The 18,552-nt window shown below is 60.6% G+C and overlaps 1 protein-coding gene across 8 annotated transcripts in view; it reads left to right on the top strand.

The window, feature by feature from the left end:
- The first annotated feature begins 380 nt into the window (after positions 1-380).
- Positions 381-18,552, top strand: part of EHBP1L1 (EH domain binding protein 1 like 1) — a 33,181-nt gene continuing 15,009 nt past the window's right edge. For 2 of the 8 annotated variants that reach the window (XM_056801333.1, XM_056801332.1), the window contains exons 1-13: positions 381-728; positions 3,364-3,421; positions 3,545-3,640; positions 4,965-5,018; positions 5,423-5,601; positions 5,886-6,028; positions 6,136-6,171; positions 6,267-6,347; positions 6,435-6,693; positions 6,974-10,319; positions 10,742-10,884; positions 11,086-11,134; positions 11,248-11,904. In XM_056801333.1, coding sequence (XP_056657311.1) covers positions 625-728; positions 3,364-3,421; positions 3,545-3,640; positions 4,965-5,018; positions 5,423-5,601; positions 5,886-6,028; positions 6,136-6,171; positions 6,267-6,347; positions 6,435-6,693; positions 6,974-10,319; positions 10,742-10,884; positions 11,086-11,134; positions 11,248-11,904 — 5,205 coding nt within the window. In that variant the 5' untranslated portion in view covers positions 381-624. The remainder of the gene's footprint in view (positions 729-3,363; positions 3,422-3,544; positions 3,641-4,964; positions 5,019-5,422; positions 5,602-5,885; positions 6,029-6,135; positions 6,172-6,266; positions 6,348-6,434; positions 6,694-6,973; positions 10,320-10,741; positions 10,885-11,085; positions 11,135-11,247; positions 11,905-18,552) is intronic. The other 6 variants (XM_056801336.1, XM_056801335.1, XM_056801337.1 and 3 more) reach the window with 6 other exon arrangements.

Raw genomic sequence — 18,552 nt, 5'->3', positions numbered from 1 at the left:
AAGGGCCGGGCACACCCCGCGCACACACGCACAAACCCTCCGGGCTCTGCTCCTGAACAGGCTGTCATTCCGCCCCCCCCCCTCCTAACGGTCTAAAAGGACAGCAATGACCCGGAGCGCACCTCTCCCCTCCCCCCCACAGCACAGACTCGGCCCACGCGGGCAGACCTCACGTAGTCAGTCCCCTCCCGAGCCCACCCAGGGGACCCTGCGGCGACCCCCCTAGAGCGGGCAGAGCCCCTTAGGGGCGGGCCAACCAGCCTTCCCTGACAGCCCGCCCCGCCTGCAGAATTCCTTCCCCCACCTCCCGCCCCTTGGCCTTGCGGGGCTCCAGGTCCCAGGGCCAGCCCCCCCCCCCGCCCCGCCCCTCCCCCTTCCCCGCCCTCCTTCCGTGGGGGGGGGGGGTGCGGCTCCAGGAAACGGGCGCCCAGTCGGCTCCCTCAGAGCGCACCGCAGCTACCCGGGCGCGGACCCGGAGCTTGGGCCAGAGCAGAGCCCGGGGCCGGGGCTTGGTCCTCCGAGCTGCCCCGGACTAGACGGGACGGCCGGGCCGCTGTGCCCGCGATGGAGCTGCGGAGCCTGCCCAGGCGCACCTGAGGGGAGGGGGGCCGGAGCGGAGGGGCCATGAGCTCCGTGTGGAAGCGGCTCCAGCGCGTGGGCAAACGCGCAGCTAAGTTTCACTTCGTGGCGTGTTACCAGGAGCTGGTGGTGGAGTGCACCAAGAAATGGTGAGTGTGCGCGGCCCCTGCTGGCCCCAGGCTCCCTCTGGCAGCCGTGCCGCCATGCCCTCCCACTGTGCCCTCTTCCCAGGCTGGCACCGGTGCCCTTTTTCATGGCAACCCTCTGCTCTTCCCCTCCTTAGGGCAGGGGGGTCTCCCTGCCACAAGCTTCTGCCCTCCTCAAAAGTGGGGCTCTCGGGAGGCTTGGGGGCCCCTCCCTCACCCCAGAGGGAGGGGGCATTTGAGGGAGGGCCTCCTGGGGGACAGGGCTCTTCAGCCCAGCTGCCTTCTGGATGGACGAGGGGGGACGCTGGGCAGCTGGCTGCTCTGGCCACTCAGAACGGGGTGGAGGAAGGGGAAACCCTGCAGAAGCGCCCTGTCCTCTTGCCCCCTCCTGGCCCGCCCCCCTTCCCTTCTGAAGGAATGAGGATTGGCTCAGGGTGGGGTTCAGAAGGAATGGCACATCTCCGGGGGTCCGGCCTGGGGGGCGGGTGCTGCAGCAGGCTGGGGGACCGGCCCGGCAGCTCTTTTGAGGCGGAGAGTGGGCAACGGCGCCCGGCAGGGCGGGGAGCCCCGAGGATGAGAGCTTTCTCTGAAATGTCCTTAAAAGGGGAAACTGAGCCTGGAGAGAGGCAAGGGAAGAGGAGGAGACAAGGACTTAAAGGGGCCTGGCAGGACTTGGGCAGGCAGAGGGCGTGGGGGGGCTGAAGCTTTGGGGAGCCCAGAGGAGAGGGCCGGAGCTCCCCTTGTGGTGGGGGTGACCCAGCCCCAGGCAAGGCCAGGTGGCTTCCTGGCAGCGGGCCCCCTCCAGCTGCTTCGTGTCCCCTCGTCATAGCCTAAATATACCCTGGGCAGGCCGGGTGTCAGCTTCCCCTCCGGAGCCAGGATTAGGGCTGCAGCTGCGACGGCCCCTCTCCCCATCCTGCCCCTCCAGGGGGCTAAAATTAGGCCTCACAGCCCGAGGGGCCTGGGGAGGGGAGGCCAACGTGACAGCCGCTCTGCCGCCTGAGCCTGCCCCCTGCCCGCCGCTCAGTGGCTGGGTGGCTCTGGCTGAGTCATTTCTTCTCGGAACCTCACTTTGCTCATCCATCGAGGGGGATAATCATCTGGGCAGGGATTCTGGGAGCAACGATGCCGAGCCAGGCACAGGGCAGAGCTGAGCGGCCTTGGGGCTGGGCAGAGCCTGGGTGGGTCGGATTAGGGAGCCAGGAGGTGCCCGTCCCTCCCGGAGCTGGGAATCATCTGCCCCGTCCTCCCATGGGAGTGGGCCTCCATAGAAGGCCCAGCCTCAGACTAGGATTCCACCCTCGGGTCCTGCCATTCCCAGGCTCTCAGACCAGCCACGGGTGATCCCCCCAGCAGGGGCCAGTGGGGACCCAGCAATCGAGGGGCCCTGGGCCAAGAGCTAGCTTGGGGGGGGCAACCCAACACCCCTGCCCCAGCCCAAGCGGTGCCTGGCAGGCTGATGGGCAGGGGCACCTGCTTGTGTCAGGGCCAGTCCCTTCTCCCATTCCAGCTTGGCAGTGCCCCAGCCTGAGACAGTGCCGACCGGACTGCTGACCTGCCCCCAGAGAGACTCCCCAACAAAGGCTGCTCGCCTTTGAGGGCCTCTGAGGGGGTGCTTTGAGGAGAGGATGGGAATCTCACTTTGCCCCTGCCTCTTCTCCGCCTTTGAGGCCTCCCCAGTCTGGGGCCTTACCCCCCACCCTCCCGCTTTATCTCATTCTTGCCAAACTGTGTCCTGCCCCAACTTGCCCCCAATTCTCCCACCTCTGTGCCTTTGCTCAGGCTGTGCCTTCCCTCTCCACTTTTTTTTTTTTAAACCCTTACCTTCCGTCTTGGAGTCAATACTGTGTATTGGCTCCAAGGCAGAAGAGTGGTAAGGGCTAGGCAATGGGGGTCAAGTGACTTGTCCAGGGTCACCCAGCTGGGAAGTGTCTGAGGCCAGATTTGAACCTAGGACCTCCCGTCTCTAGGGCTGGTTCTCAATCCACTGAGCTACCCAGCTGCCCCCATTCCCTCTCCACTTTTACTGAATGTCTAACAACTCGAATGTCACCTCCCCCTTCCCTGATCGGTGCCCAACCCCACCCTGTAAATGCCATGGAGGCCTGGACCATTTCTCATCCTGGCAGGCCTTTGTGCCCTGCATGCGGTGGGCAGCACATTTATCAAATGAATGAATATAAGGGGGCAGGGCAGGGCCATGTCCTTCCTTCTCCCCTCTGACCAGAGGAGGAAGGCCTGTCCCCCTCCTGCAGAGAGCCCTCAGGTGGAGCTCCTCCCCAGCCCGAAGTCCTCTGCCACCGTCCAAGGAGCTGGAGCAAAGCTCGGTCCCAACACACCTTTCCCCTGCATTTCTTAGTGTGGCTGTGCACTGCGGGCACTTGTCCGGCCCCCTCGCACTTTCTGCTTCTGTCTGCCTGCCTGCCCTCTCTCCTCCCCTTTCACCCCCCTTTCTTTCCACCCTTTGCCCTACTGCCCCCATGCTCCACCCTGCCCCAGAGCCTCCGCCCTAAGACTGGGCCCCAAGATAAGGGAACCAGCTGTCTGACCCTTCCCTTCTGTGGTGTCACAAATAGTGGGGGGGTTTGGGGGAACCCTTCTGAGCTTCCCCCTTCCTCTGCCCACTGTTGCCCCTCAGGCAGCCAGACAAGCTGGTGGTGGTGTGGACCCGGAGGAACCGGCGCATCTGCTCCAAGGTGAGGCCCCCAAGACCCTGAGGCTCCCCATTTCTGCACCAGTCTGCATGGGCTCCTAGCATTTGGGTGGCAGAGCCTCGGGGGGCTGGGGGGCTGCTCAGGGGCTCAGACATCTTTCCACAGGCCCACAGCTGGCAGCCTGGGATCCAGAACCCTTACCGAGGCATGGTGGTATGGATGGTGCCAGAGAACGTGGACATCTCGGTGACCCTCTATCGGGTGAGCCCCCATCGGTGTCCCCTCTCCCCTCAGGGAACTAGGCAAGTAGTAACAGGGGAGCCCAACAGGAATTGGGGGCATGCAGGAGGCAGCAGCGCTCCTGACTGAGCCCAGCAAGTGTTTCTGAAGCACTTACTGTCTGCTTGGCTCTGGGGAGGGGGGAGACACCAAGTTCTGATTGGACCCAGAACCAGCCACCATGGAGCTCAGAGTCTAGGAGAGAAAAAGAATACTCACATTTCTGAATTCTGCAGAGTAGGAAGTTCCCTGAATCAATGAAAGAAGAAAAGGAGGGAGGGAGAGAGAGAGGGAAGGAGAAAGGAAGGAAGGAAAGAGAAAGGGAAGGAAGGAAGAAAGGAAGGAAGGAAGGAAGGAAGGAAGGAAGGAAGGAAGGAAGGAAGGAAGGAAGGAAGGAAGGAAGGAAGGAAGGAAGGAAGGAAGGAAGGAAGGAAGGAAAGAGAGAAGGAAGGAAGGAAGGAAGGGAAGGAAGGAAGGAAAGAGGAAGGGAAGGAAGGAAGGAGAGAGGAAAGGAATGAGGGAGGGAAGGAAGGAAGGAGGGAAGGAAGGAGGGGTTATTAAATGCTTTAAATTCCTGTGTCAAGAACTGTGCCAAGGACTTTCCATATCTGAGCTCATTTGCTTTCCAAGGCTTCTTTCCCTTTCAGTCTCACAGAGGTTCCTGGGGCCTATGTGATCCCTCCTGGGTCACTGGTCCCATCAGGCAGGACTTGAATTCAGGCCTTCATGACTCCAGGGATGTCCTCTAAGCCTCATCATTGCTATCTCTGCTCCTGGTGTACAACTTATGTTTCTCCCCCCTCCTGGGGGGAGGCTGGTGTGTTCCAGGCCTCCCGAGGGGAGCCTCGTCTTTGAAGGGGGTCTTGGGATCGGTCCTCAGTTTTGGCTCCGAGGCAGAAGAGTGGTCAGGGCTGGGCCATGTGGGTTAAGGGACTTGTCCAGGGTCGGAGGCCAGATTTGAAGCCAGGACCCCCCTCTCCGGGCCTGGCTCTCTCCCCTGAGCCACCCAGCTGCCCCTGCCTTGGTCTATATTTTGCAAGCTGGTGGGACTCGTAGTTTTCAACAGAGCACTGGGGTGGGCAGTGCCCGGGGCCGACGCTCCCCAGAGGAAGGCCACCCCTCACCTCTGGCCCTGGCTCCCCCCGCACCCCTCCTGGCTCTCCAGGACACCCTGGGAGGCAGCGAGGGAAACAAGGCTCCTGAAGGCAGAGGAAATGGAGGGTCCCAGAGGTGTCCGGAGCGAATACCCCAAGTCCCCCCTCGTCCCCATGTGTCGCCCCTCATTCTTGCTCCTGACCCCCCGCAGGACCCCCACGTGGAGCAGTACGAGGCCAAGGAATGGACGTTCATCATTGAGAATGTGAGTGAATCTGACCGTCTTGTGTGCTGCGGGAGGGTCACTTACCGACGTCCAGCGGCCAGATTGCGTGAGAGATGCTTGGCCGGGCCGAGGAGCCCTCCGGGAGCCTCCGTCCTCCGGGCTACCCACAGGGAAGCGCCTAGATTTGGGGCTGTCTGGGCCAACCCCGTCATTTTACAGGGGGGGAAACTGAGGCCCATGAGGGGCGCCTCGAGGAGGCTCTAGACCTCGAAGGGACCCCAGAGAGGGCTCATCCCCGCTTGGTGGCACACACGAGGCCAGCCAGCAGCCAGAGCTTTGACCACACTCCTGCCCAGGTGCCTGTCGCCAGGCTGCCCAGACCCCTCCCCCGGGGTCCGTCGGGTGGGGGCGGGCAGCGGCCTCACGGCGGCCTCCCTGTCCAGGAGTCCAAGGGGCAGCGGAAGGTGCTGGCCGCCGTGGACGTGGACCTGTCCCGGTACGCCGGGCCCGTCCCCTCCCTGACGCCCCTCCGGCTGAAGCTGAAGCCCAAGTCCGTGAAGGTGCTGAACGCCGAGCTGAGCCTGAGCCTGTCTGGCGTCCTGGTCAGGGAAGGCCGAGCCACGTGAGTGCCCGGCCGGCCGGAGGCAGCAGATGCCGCTTCCTGTTCTCGACCTCCCCCTCCCTCTTAGGTGGCTGCCCAGGCGGGAGGGCCACTGGGCTAGGCAGGACTGAGCCACACTGGAAGCCAGCCGGGCCCCGTCTCCAAGCCCGGCTCTATGCCCTGGGCCGGCCCCATTTCAGGGGAGCTTGGGAGAGCCCCACAGGCAGGGGGCACAGCCTCTGCAAAGGCCCAGAGGGGGGAGATGGCAGGGCCAGGGCCTCCCTGAAGCCGGCTCTTGCCCTCAGGGATGACGACATGCAGAGCCTGGCCAGTCTGATGAGTGTGAAGCCCAGCGATGTGGGGAACCTGGAGGACTTTGCTGAGAGTGATGAAGAGGAGGCCGGGGGCCAGGGTGCTGCCGAGGCCTGCGCCAGGCCCGCTCAGCCAGGTGGGTGTGAGGCCCCTCGTGCGTTCCAGGCGGGACGGGCTCCTCGGAGCTCCGGGGTCCCCCCCCAGCCTCCTCTATCTCTGCCTGTCTCTCCTCCATCTCTGTAGGTCGGGCCGCAGCCCCGAGGTTGGGGCATCTGCCAGGTACGGCCTCGGCTCTCTTCTTGGGGGAGGGGCCGGTCTTTTGGGGGGCCCCACCGGCCCGGCCTCACCCCTCCCCTCCCCCGTGTCACCCACAGATCCATCCCGGGAGCTGAGCCCTCTGCGAGAGGAGGAGGAAGGAGGGAGGCCTGGCTCCGGGGCCACATCCAGGAAGGGAGGTGAGGCCTGGGGGCCGGGGGGGGGCAGGGGCACCCCGAAGGACTCGAGCTGAGCCATCCTCATCGCTCCATCCCTTCCTTTGCCAGTGGCCGCCCCTGCCCAGCCTGCTGCCCTGGCCCAGCCGCCTCAGGCTTCCCTGGAGGAGGGTGGCACAAAGAAGCCCAGCCCAGCCCCTGTAAGTGCCCCTGTCCCTGCGCCCCCTGTCAGGGCTTCTCGGGGCCAGGGGGGCAGGGGGCACGGAGGCCCGCCGAGCCCGGGGGGCCAGCCCAGGGCGGAGACGGAAGCGGCCGGGGGCAGGACCGGCTCCGAGACCCAGCCCCCCCAGGGACCCTGTACGGAGCCGAGGTGAGGGCCTTGGAGGCCAGCGGGGGGGCCCCGAGCCCCCCACCCCTCTCCCCCTCCCCCTCCGGCCCTGCTCCCCCTGCCAGGAAATGCTGTTTCCCATCACTTCCCTCTTAGCTGGGCCCAGGCCCGGCCCCCTCTCCAGGCACCTCTTCTGACCCTCCCTGCTTCCTCCTCGGTGGCTCAATTGGTTTCAAGTGGGAAGTTCCAAGCCCAAAAGAATGGGGGGGAGCCGGGCCTCCCAGGCTCACCCTGAAACCCTGTTCCATCCTGTCTCCCCCAGGTCCCCATGGCAACCCCTGGAGGAGTCCCCCATCCCAGCCCCCCGGCTCAGGAGAGTGGCCGCCACCCCCCTGCACCCAACCCCTCCAGCAAATGAGGAGGAAGCCCCAGGGGACCCCCCAGGGGAGCAGGCTGGCCCCAGCGCCAGGCCCCTTTCTGGAGGGGGAGCCCATCAGGAAGAGCTCGGAGCAGGAGAGAGAGGCCGAGGGAGGGCCAGAGCCAGGGGGGCTTCCCAGGAAGGACTCCAAAGAGGAGGAGAGGAAGGGGCCCGGGAGGACAGAAATGGGGGTGCAGCTGAGACCCAGGAGACCGCGCAAGGCGTAGGGGAGATGGAGGGCCCAGGAGCAAGGGCTGGAAGGGGGATGGAGGCCAGAAAGGAGGAGGAGGCAGCTGGGAAGGAGCCAGAGGCCAGAGAGGCAGGGCTGGAGCAGGCAGCGGACACCAAAGAGGAGCCTGGGAGGGGGCCCCAGGCCCCAGCAACAGAGGCCCAGGAGGTCACCGAGGAGGCTGGGAAGGGGCTAGAGGCCCCCGGAAGAGCCGAGGAGGCCCAGGCAGGAGCAGCTTCTGCTGAGGTTCCCCTTGAAGCAACTTCAATCCAAGAAATGAGGAGGCCAGAGGCTGGGGAAGCAGCTGAGGAAGGGCAGGCGTCTGGCATCCGGGGCCTCGGCCCTGCGGCCCCCCCGGAGTCAGAGCAGGAAAATGAGGGCCCGCAAGCCCCTGGCCCAGTGGAAGGAGCTGAGCCTGGGGCTGAGGCTGGAGCCAGGGAGGGCCCCAGGGAGGTTCCTTGGGGCATAGCCGGGACTTCAGAACAGGGCAAGGACAGTGGGCGAGCAGAGCAGAGGGTCCCAGAGGGCCCGGGGGCGCTGGGGGTCCCTGCCACAGCAGCTGAAGGCACCGCCGCCCAGGTGAGCAAGACTGCAGTTCAGCCGAGGGGCACTGACAGGCGGGGGGCGGCCGGGGCTGGCCTGAGCGGGCCTGAGCACTTGGGGGCTGCGACACTGAGCAGTGGGGAGGAGGCAGAGGCAGAGGCTGGGCCTGAGGATGAGGAAGAGCAAAGAGCAGTCCAGATCCTGGGGACGAGGGAGACAGAGTTAGAGACTGAAGAGATAGGAAGGGAGGCTCAGGCACTCAAGGGAGTGGGGGCTAAGGACCTGGGGACTGAGGAGACAGGGCCTGGGGCGTTGGGGACCCAGGAGAAGGAAGCTGGAATGTTGGGGACCCAGGAGAAGGAAGCTAGGGTATTGGGGACTCAGGAGAAGGAAGCTGGGATGTTGGGGACCCAGGAGAAGGATGCTGGGGTGTTGGGGACCCAGGAGAAGGAAGCTAGGGCATTGGGGACTCAGGAGAAGGAAGCTGGGATGTTGGGGACCCAGGAGAAGGAAGCTGGGATGTTAGGGACACAGGAGAAGGAAGCTGGGGTATTGGGGACCCAGGAGAAGGAAGCTAGGGCATTGGGGACTCAGGAGAAGGAAGCTGGGATATTGGGGACCCAGGAGAAGGAAGCTGGGATGTTAGGGACACAGGAGAAGGAAGCTGGGATGTTGGGGACCCAGGAGAAGGAAGCTGGGATGTTAGGGACACAGGAGAAGGAAGCTGGGGTATTGAGGACCCAGGATAAGGATGCTGGGGTGTTGGGGACCCAGGAGGACATTGGGGTGTTGGGGACCCAGGAGGACATTGGGGTGTTGGGGACTCAGGAGAAGGATGCTGGGGTGTTGGGGACTCAGGAAAAGGAAGCTGGGGTGTTGGGGACTCAGGAAAAGGAAGCTGGGGTGTTGGAGAATGGGGAGACAAAATCTGGAACATTAGAAATGAAAGGGACAGAATCTGGGGTGTTAGAAACTACAGAGACAGCAACTGAGAGAGTGACATCTGAGGCAGTGATGACAGAGAAGGCAGAAACTGGGCTGGGGGGGAATGAAGAGATGGGGCCTGGGCCTGAAGTTGAGCCGGAGACTGGGGGGTGTAGGGGACTTGGGATATTGGGGGCTAAGAAGGCAAGAGCCGGGGTAGTAGGGGATGAGGGAACTGCTAGGATTTTGGAGACCAGGGAGACAGAACCTAGAACAGTAGAGAACGAAGAGACAGGAACTGAGAAATTGACACTTGATATCCTGGGGGCTGAGGACAGAGGTGAGGCAGGGGGGAAAGGGGAGACGGGGGCTGGGAGGCCGGGGCCTGAACAGACAGGGACAGAGATGGCCTCTGGGACTTTGGGGACTGAGGAAATAGGAGGCAAAGTCCTGGGACATGGGGAGGTGGAGGCAGAGCTATTGGGGATGGAGGAGATGGAGGCTGAGACACTGGAGATGGAGGCTGGGACCCCAGGGCCTGAGGAGATGGAGGCTGAGATACTAGAGATGGAGGCTGGGACCCCAGGGCCTGAGGAGATAGAGGCTAGGATACTAGAGATGGAGGCTGGGACCCCAGGGCCTGAGGAGATGGAGGCTGGGACCCCAGGGCCTGAGGAGATAGAGGCTAGGATACTAGAGATGGAGGCTGGGACCCCAGAGCCTGAGGAGGCAGGGGCTGGGACACTGGCAGCCCAGAGAATGGAGGCTGAGATACTAGGGAGCGAGGACCCAGGGGCTGGGACCCCAGGGCCTGAGGAGATGGAGGCTGAGATACTAGAGATGGAGGCTGGGACCCCAGAGCCTGAGGAGATGGAGGCTGGGACACTGGCAGCCCAGAGAATGGAGGCTGAGATACTAGGGAGCGAGGACCCAGGGGCTGGGACCCCAGGGCCTGAGGAGATGGAGGCTGAGATACTAGAGATGGAGGCTGGGACCCCAGGGCCTGAGGAGATGGAGGCTGAGATACTAGAGATGGAGGCTGGGACCCCAGGGCCTGAGGAGATGGAGGCTGAGATACTAGAGATGGAGGCTGGGACCCCAGAGCCTGAGGAGGCAGGGGCTGGGACACTGGCAGCCCAGAGAATGGAGGCTGAGATACTAGGGAGCGAGGACCCAGGGGCTGGGATCCTGGGGCCTGGGGAGAGGGAGGCCAGGATTAGGATGCCTAGGAAGGGAACCTCAGCTGAGGAAGTGACTGGGTGTGCACTCTTGGGTTCGGGGGAGGAGTCAGAAGCAGAGCCAGAGTCTGAGGGGCCTGTCCAGGAGCCAAGTCCAGCCCCAGCGTCCCCAGCAGGCCGGGGGCCTAGGGAAGAAGCCCCCATGGCCACGGCCACCAGCTCCCCCCGGCCGACCCCCGCTGCAGTGCAGGAGGAGGGGGAGGCCCAGGGCTCTCGTGCCTTCTCTTCACCAACACCCCCCAGCCAAGAGTGGCCCGAAGAGGACAGGAGGCCTCGGGGCTGGGGGGAAGGCCCGGAGCCTTCCCTGGGCACCAAGGTAGGGAGAGTGGCCCCCCGAGTCCTCCTGGCCTGCTGCTTTTTCACTAACCCCCCAAGATCAGGATGTCTGGGCTGCTAAGCTACCTGGAGAGTTGACTCATGCATGGATGGGGGTGGCGGGGGGTGCAGGCCGCCCAGGTCTGGCATGCTGCCCCTTCCTCCCGGGCACGGCTGCTGGTGCCCTCTGCTGTGCCTTTCCGCCTGGCACCGGTGGATGGCAGGAGGCTCCGTGGCCACCCGTGCCCTCGGGAAGCCCTTGAAGAGTCCTCGGGGAGGAGACGAGGCCCCCAGGGGTTAGGAGCAGCCCTGGAGCACCAGGGCGTCCTGTGCCCGGGGCCGTGCCAGGGCTTCCTTCTCTCTTGCTGGTGGCATCCCGGCCGGCCTCTCCCTGTCCCAGCCCTGACTCTGCTTCTCCCCCAGGTGAGCTCTAGCCAGTCCCTGCTTGAGTGGTGCCAAGAGGTCACGGCGGGTTACTCGGGCGTGCGGGTCACCAACTTCACCACGTCGTGGCGCAACGGGCTGGCATTCTGTGCCATCCTGCACTACTTCCACCCGGACAAGATGTGAGTGGCCGCCGGGGGAGGGGGCTTGGGGCATCCTGGCTCTGGCGCCCACGGCCTGGCCATGCGATCCGGGCACGTGCCGCCCTCTGGGGCCTCGGGCTCCTCCCCTGGGAAATGGGGTGTCTGCCGGAGAAGGCTCTTGGGGGGTGTCGGGGACCCGGTCCTGGTGCGGCCCCTGACCTCGGCTTTCTGGCCCCGCAGTGACTTTGCAGCCCTGGACCCACAGAATATCAAACAGAACAACAAGCAGGCGAGTGTGCTGTGGGGCTCCGGGCAGGAAGAGACTCCACGTCCCTGGGAGGCAGGGAGGCCCGGCCTCTGGTCACCGGGAGTGACCCCCGTCCCGCCCCTGCCGCCCCCCAGGCCTTCGACGGCTTCGCCGCTCTGGGCGTCTCTCGGCTGCTGGACCCGGCAGACATGGTGCTCCTGGCCGTCCCCGACAAGCTGATCGTGATGACTTACCTGTGCCAGATCCGGGCCTTCTGCACCGGGCAGGAGCTGCAGCTGGTCCAGCTGGAGGGCGGAGGCGGCTCCAGCACCTACAGGGTGGGCGGCCCCGAGCCGCGGCTGCCCGAGGCCCTCGGCTCCAGCCACCTGGCACGGCGCCTGCGCGAGCGCAGCGGCGACATGGCCGGGGCGGCCCCCGCCCGGGAAGCCAGAGGCGAGGCCGAGACGGAGGCCGAGGACGAGAAGGGGCCCGGCGTGGCCGCCAGGAAGCCGGGACAGGAGGCAGATGGGGCCGCCGGGAGCCCGGAGGAGGCCCGAGCCAGGGCTGAAGGCCCCGCGCTCCGGCCCCGGACACCTCCCCCCGCGGACGGGCTCCCGAACGGGACGGGGCCTGCTGGGGTCAGACTGAGGCGGCCCTCGGTGAACGGGGAGGCCGGTCTGGGGCCCGTCCCCCCGCCGCGGGCCCACGGCTCCTTCTCCCACATCCGGGATGCCGACTTGCTGAAGAAGAGGCGCTCGAGGCTGCGGAGCGGCTCCTCCCTGTCTGTGGACGACGCCGACGCCGGGCCCGCGGTGAGTTGGGCTGTGGCAGGCCCGGACGGGGTTGGGAAGGGAACAGGAAGCGGGTGCCAGTGATCCGTGGAGGATGCTGGGAAGATGGCTGCGGCTGCAGACGTGTGGCCCTTCGCTAGGCTGGGCCGGAGGAGCCCAGAGCCGCTGTGCTGCGCGCCGTCCAGCCCTCACTGGACACAGTTAGGGACTGGCCTGGGAACGCGCAGGGAACAAGAGCAGGGATTTGAACCCAGGACTCGTGGCTTCAGTCAGAGCCCTCTGACCGCCCACATTGTCCTACAGTAACTGACAGACAGGCAGAGCGAACGTCCCTATTGACAGGGGGAGAATCGGAGGGGAGCCTCTAAGCTCACACAAGCAGGGCGTGATGGCGTCAGGACTCCACTCGGGTCTTCTGAGTCCTTCAGGCAATGGCCGATCCTGGCCTGGGACCGGGTGGCTCACAGGGCAGTGGCGGGGGAGACCCTCCCCTTCCTTCTCCCTTCAGACTCCCCCCACAGAAGGGGGACGAGAATCGGGCAGAGGCAGGGTTCGAGGGAGCCCACCGAGGGGATAGCATGATGCCACGACGCTGAGGCTCCAGGAGGAGGGATCAATCGTCTCACTCTCCCCTGCCTCGGCTCGCTTCCTGCCTGAAGTGTTGGGTCTGGTTCTGGGCGCCGGGGACGCCAGAGAGCGTCCATAGGGTTCGGACAAAGATGGCCGATCGGCCTTCAGTCCTCGGAGTTTGAAGAGGGCTTGGAGGAAGGACGGAGAAGAGGGGATTCAGGGGGACTGAGGGCTCCCTTCAGGGACCTAAAGGACAAGGATGCAAACGAGGGGCCACCCTGGTCCTGTTTGCCCTCAGCGGGCAGGCCAAGGACCGTCATGGAAGCCCATGCCCCATCAGAGCCATCCCAGAATGCTGTTGGCTGCCCAGGGAGTAGTGAGCTCCACGACGCTGGAGGTATTCAAGGAGAACCGTCTCTTGGGGATGTCATAGGGGGGACAAGTAGGACCAGGATCCTGGAGGACGCGCCATCCCAAGGGATGCCCAGAGGAGCAAGCCCGGGGCTTCCGGGAAACCTGATTCTAATGGCTTTCTGGGCCTCAGTTTCTTCAGCTGTAAAGCGATGGAGGGGGGGTGAGTCCCCCCCCCCCCCCCCAGCGCTATGCTCCAAGATAGTTCCTCAGGAAATATCACCCAAGTGGTGGCCCAAAGGTTCTCCAGGGGGGATTGTTCTTCAGGAAGCCAAGGAGGGAGCCTGTGGCCTGATGCGCCTCACACAGCCAAGGCTGGCCAAGCCTTGCTGGCAGGGAGCACATGGAGTGGGAGGCTTGGAAGAGGCCTGCCCTGCCCCAGCGGAGCCCCTCCTGGGGAAGAAGCCTCTCGAGGCCGGAGTGTGCCAGCCTGGAGCGGCATCCTTGGGGGAAGGAAGGGGAGGAGCCTGCGCCCCTGTCCTTGGACCCCTTACCCAAGGGGGCTGCAGCCTCTTGGGGGCAATGGCTCATGGAGAGAACAACCTGAGGAGGGAGACTGAGAGGGCGGAGCAGGGATAAAGGTCCGGCCACAGGAACCCAGCGAGGCGTGGCCGCCCGTCCCAAGGAGGCCACTTCCTTCCGGTTCCCTCTCGCTGGAAAGCCCAGATACGCCTTCTAGAACCCAAGGGACCCGAGGGCTATCCAGTCCATTTTACAGGCCATGAAACTGAGGCCTGGGGCCATGGAACAGTTGATTCTCCCCCATGACCTCCCTACGGGATGAGGTTTGAGCAAAGGCTGGACGGCCATTGGCTGGAGGACCTCGAAGGTCCTGGATCCTGAGCCTGCCCCGCCCCCTCCGTGGCTTGGGAACCAGTGGAGGCTGCCTCTGAGCACCCGGAACCCCCGGAGGCCTCCCCCAATGACGCCTAGAGGAGAGAATGGGGGCCGCAGAGGGACAGGGAAGGACTTTCTGACTTGGAGCCCGTAAGCGCCTTTCTGGGTCTTTTAGCTCTAGCATCCATCCCCTGCTCTAGAGCCCTCGAAGCCCCGAAGCTGCTGGTTCTAAGCTCCGCCCCAACCAGGACACGCCCCGTTATAAGCCCCGCCCCGCAGGACACGCCCTGTTGTAAGCCCCGCCCCTAGCCCTGGCATGCCTTGTTCTCTGCTCTAAGGTCCGCCCTAGGGCTGATATTCTGGGTTCCAGGCTCTCTTCCGGCTCCTCTCTACGTTCTAAGCCCGGACCTTCCGCGTTCTATCCACCACCCACTCAGCATGAATTCGGCTGCCCTGTTGTTAAAGTTGCGTCGCCAAGCATCTAATGCTCTCTGTCCGTCCTGGAGCACGTGTGTGGCTGGAGAGTGTAGACAGGCCAGGCAGGAGGTGTTTGGCGCACCCCGAGGGCCCAAAGGAAGGAAGGGCAGGGCACGACCAGGGAGGGGGCAAATGGGAATTTCACAATGAATGGAAACTGGAGAACAAAGGAGGGAGGGAGCCCCTGCCAGGGCGCTGTTAGCTTGGAGCAGGCTTGTCTGGGGTGTTTGCTGGACTCCTTTCCTGGTGTAGGACCCTGAGCTCGCTGTAGAGGAAGGAAAAGGGCAGGGATCTGGGTTCGAGTGCTGCTCCTTTCCTGCTGTGGGGCCTTTTTCTGTAAGCCGAGAGCGTTCTGTGTACAGATCTGGCTCCTGGCCAACAGGCCAGGAGCCACCTCCAAGGGGCTCAGGCTCAGCTTCCAGGCAGCGGTAGCCTTTGCCCAGCTGGGCCCGGGTTTGCTGGAACCATGTGGAGCTGGGGAAGGGGGGCCATTTGAAACAAAGTGGGGCCCTGGCCGGGAGGATCCGGGAAGTGATGGGGCCAAGGGGGGACCTGGACACATAGCTCTAGGAATACCTGAGGAGACCAGAGAAGGCTTCCTGGAGAAGGTGGCATCAGAACTTGGCATGAAAGAAAGAAACCAATCAGAGACCCATAGACCTGGGGCTGAAAAGGACCTTGGGCGTGATTTAGGCTCACCTACAGTCATTTTACAGATGAGTAAACTGAGGCAAAGGGACTTTTCCAGTGTGGTCTAGTTTCCTCATCACCAAAGCTGGCATAGGCACTTTTAGTCCAAGTCCATGCCTACAGGGCATTTTGGACATGAGGCTCTTTAAAATAGCTTTTAAAATCAGTGTCAGGAGGCAGCTAGGTGGCTCGGTGGGTAGAGAGTCAGGTTTGGATGGGAGAGATTCCAGGTTCAAATGTGACCTCAGGCACTTCCCAGCTGGGTGACCTTGGGCTAGTCACTTACCCCCACTGCCCAGCCCTTCCCCTTCTTTTGCCATGGAACCAATATGTAGCAGGAGGGTGGAGTTTTTTTTAGAGATGATGCCAAGCCTGGACCACTTCTGACCATCTCTGCACCCAGAGGCCCCCACCTCTGCAATGAAAGGAGAGGACGCGTTTTCTCACCCCTCCCCAGTTGCCTGGTCATCATTCTTGCTGCTTCCCTTTGGGGCTTTTCTTGTCTCCATCCTCACTGTCCTGAGGGCTGAGTCTGTGCAGCTCCCAGAAATGCTCCCAGGCCTCCTTGCGTTCCTGGGATCCATCGCTACTCCTGGCCCAGGAACATGCCGTTGGCTGGTTGAGCGTCCCCCGCTAGCTCTCTGATCTCCAAGCACGGCGATGCTCCGACTCCTCGGGGGTCTCCTTTCTGCCCTCTGCTTTCTTGGGGTATCTGCATCGCAGCAGGATGTCTGGGTCGAAGGGTTCCAGGGGGCTAGTTGACCTTTAGACTTCATTCCAAATTGTTTTCCGCCACAGTTGGGTGGATAAACGGGCTGGCCAGGGTGGGCATAGTCATGGTTGGGACGCAGGCACACGTGCGGCTTTTTGCCAGCCCTGCCTTTCCCCAGCCTCCTCCCTGGCCCAGGCAACTCCAGAGGGCGTCCCCCTCCCCTAGGAAGGGAAAGACAGAAGCGGGGCCAGGGTGGGGCAGGAAGTGATTAAGAGCCTTAGAAAAAGTGGGATGTCTTCCTGTCTGGCAGCCTGTGACTTATGTTCTGAGATCTGGAAGGTGGAGGAATTGGGAACCACTGGAGTATCAGTTCCTCCTTCCCAGAATTCTCAGCAAATCAAGCCACTATGACACAGAGGGTGGCTCTAGCCAGGGTGTTCCGGTGCCTACTCGAGGCAGATCCCAGGAGAAACCCCTCAGCCACCCAGGGACCAGCCCCAGGCCTAGAGGCCTGGCTGACCCCTGGGAGCATCTGCTTAGCCTGGGGGCCCTGACTTCTCTCTGCCTGCCTTGGGTGGATAATTGAAAGGACTCAAACCAGGCTCAGAGGAGGAGGAGAGGGAAGGCTGGCATGGACCAGGAGTCAGAGGAGCTGGATTTCAGGCTCCTTCTGGCCCTAAACCTGTGGTCCTGAAGACACAGAGAGCAAAGCTTCAGACACCCCTCCAGTTCTGGGTCTTTTAGAATACAGAATCGGGAATGCCAGTGCTGGAAGAGACTTTAGAACAGAGAACCTCAAATGCCCCTGAAAGGCACCTTAGAATACAAAACATGCAGTGCCAGCGCTGGGAGGAACTTTGGAATAAATGACCTGCAGTGTTGGCCCTAGAAAAGTTTATTTTATTTTATTTTATTTTTGTAGTCTAACTCTCTCATTTTATTTTATGTTGTTTATTTATTAATCTTAAACCCTTCTCTTCCATCTTGGAAACAATACTGTGTATTGGCTCCAAGGTAGAAGACTGGTAAGGACTAGGCAATGGGGGTCAAGTGACTTGCCCAGGGTCACACAGCTGGGAAGTGTCTGAGGCCAGATTTGAACCCAGGACCTCCCATCTCTAGGCTTGACTCTCAATCTACCAGCTGCCCCCTGTTTATTTCTTTTGAAAATTCTTTTCTTTTTAAATTTTGAGTTTCAAATTCTCTCCCTCCTTCCCTTCAGAAAGTGAGAAAATCATACTTCAATTTGCACTCAGAGTTCATCTGTTCTCTCTCTGGAGGTAGAGATCATTTTTCATCATGAATCCTCTGGAACTGTCTTGGATCATTGTATCAATCAGAGTAGCCACATCTGATCATCATTACAGTGCATACAACGTTGCCCTGGTTCTTGTTCACTTCACTTTGCATCAGTTCCTAGAAGTCTTCCTGGGCTTTTCTGAATCCATCCTCTTCCTCATCTCTGAGAGCCCAACACTATTCCATCACAATCATGTGCCACAACATGTTTAGCCATTCTCCTGATTGATGGGCTTCCCCCTCCATTTTCAATTCTTTGCCACTACAAAAAAGAGCTGCTATCAATATTTGTGTTCAAAAAGGAGGGTCTTTTCCTTTTGAATGCTTTGGGGTCAAAACCTAGTACAGCTATTGCTGGGTAAGAGGTTCGAGCGGTTGTATATGCCTTTGGGTCTCGTTCTAAATTGTTCTCCAGGAATGATTGGACCTCTTCACAACTCCACCAAGTATTCATTCTTGTCCTTGTTTTCCCTCATCCCTTCCAGCATTTATTGTTTCTGATAGGTGTGAGGGGTACTTCAGCGTTGTTTTGCCTTTCACTAATCAATAGTGATTTAGAGAAATTTGTATACAACTATAGTTTTGATTTCTTTTTCTGAAAACCTGTTTATCTCCTTTAACCATTTATCAATTGGGGAATGGTTCTTATTCTTAGAAATTTGACTCAGTGTTCTCTAATTTTGAGAAAAGAGGCCTTTATCAGAGAAACTTGTTATAAAATTTTTAGTAATACTTCATTGTTTATGGTACCTGTTACAAAATGTTGTTTCCCTGATTATCAATTTTAATTAGATGTTTTCACTTTTACTTTGAGTTATGATTGCTATCCCTACCTTTTATTTTTTAGTACAATTAATATTCTGCTCCAGCAGAATTTAGTTTAACTCTGCGTGTATCTTTCTGTTTCAAGCATGTCTCTTGTAAACAATATATCACTGGATTTTGGTTTCTAATCTGTTCTTCTATCTGCTTCCATTTTGTGGATGAGCTCATCCCATTCACAAAGACAGTTATGATTACAGTATATTTCCTTCCATCCCATTTTCATCCTGTCCCTTTTGAGGGGCAGCTGAGGGCTCAGTGGATGGAGCGCCAGGCTCATCGATGGGAGGTCCTGGGTTCAAATCTGGCCCCAGACACTTCCTAGCTGTGTGATCCTGGACAAGTCACTTCACCCCCATTGCCTAGCCCTTACCACTCTTCTGTCTTAGAACCAATACCTAGTATTGATTCTAAGATGGAAGGTGAGGGTCTATTTTGCTTCTGTCACCCTTAATCTGTCTTCCCTTTTATTACCTCACCCTATCCTCTTCCCCTACTATTTCCCTATTGGATAAGCTACATTTCTGTACATAACTGAATACGTATAGATATTCCTTCTTTTTTGAACCTTTTTTAAACCAATTCTGATAAGAGGGAGGTTCAAGCATTTCCTGCCAGCCCTGCTTTTCTCTCTCCATTGTAAAAGCTCTTTCTTGCAGAACTTTTATGTGAAGACTTTCCCCATTCTCCCTCTCCTATTCCACTTCTCCCAGTATATCCTTCTTTCTCATTCCATCTTTTGGGGAGATCATTTCAATATAATCGACTCACACTCATGCATGCCCTCTGACTATGTAAACTCCTTCTAACTCTCCTAATAATGATAAAGTTCTTAGGAAAGTTACATGTAT

The sequence above is a fragment of the Monodelphis domestica genome, chromosome 6, assembly GCF_027887165.1.
Source record: "Monodelphis domestica isolate mMonDom1 chromosome 6, mMonDom1.pri, whole genome shotgun sequence".
Taxonomy (NCBI): Eukaryota; Metazoa; Chordata; class Mammalia; order Didelphimorphia; family Didelphidae; genus Monodelphis; species Monodelphis domestica.
Note: the sequence above shows the minus strand (reverse complement) of the source record. Positions and strands in the feature narration are given on the sequence as shown.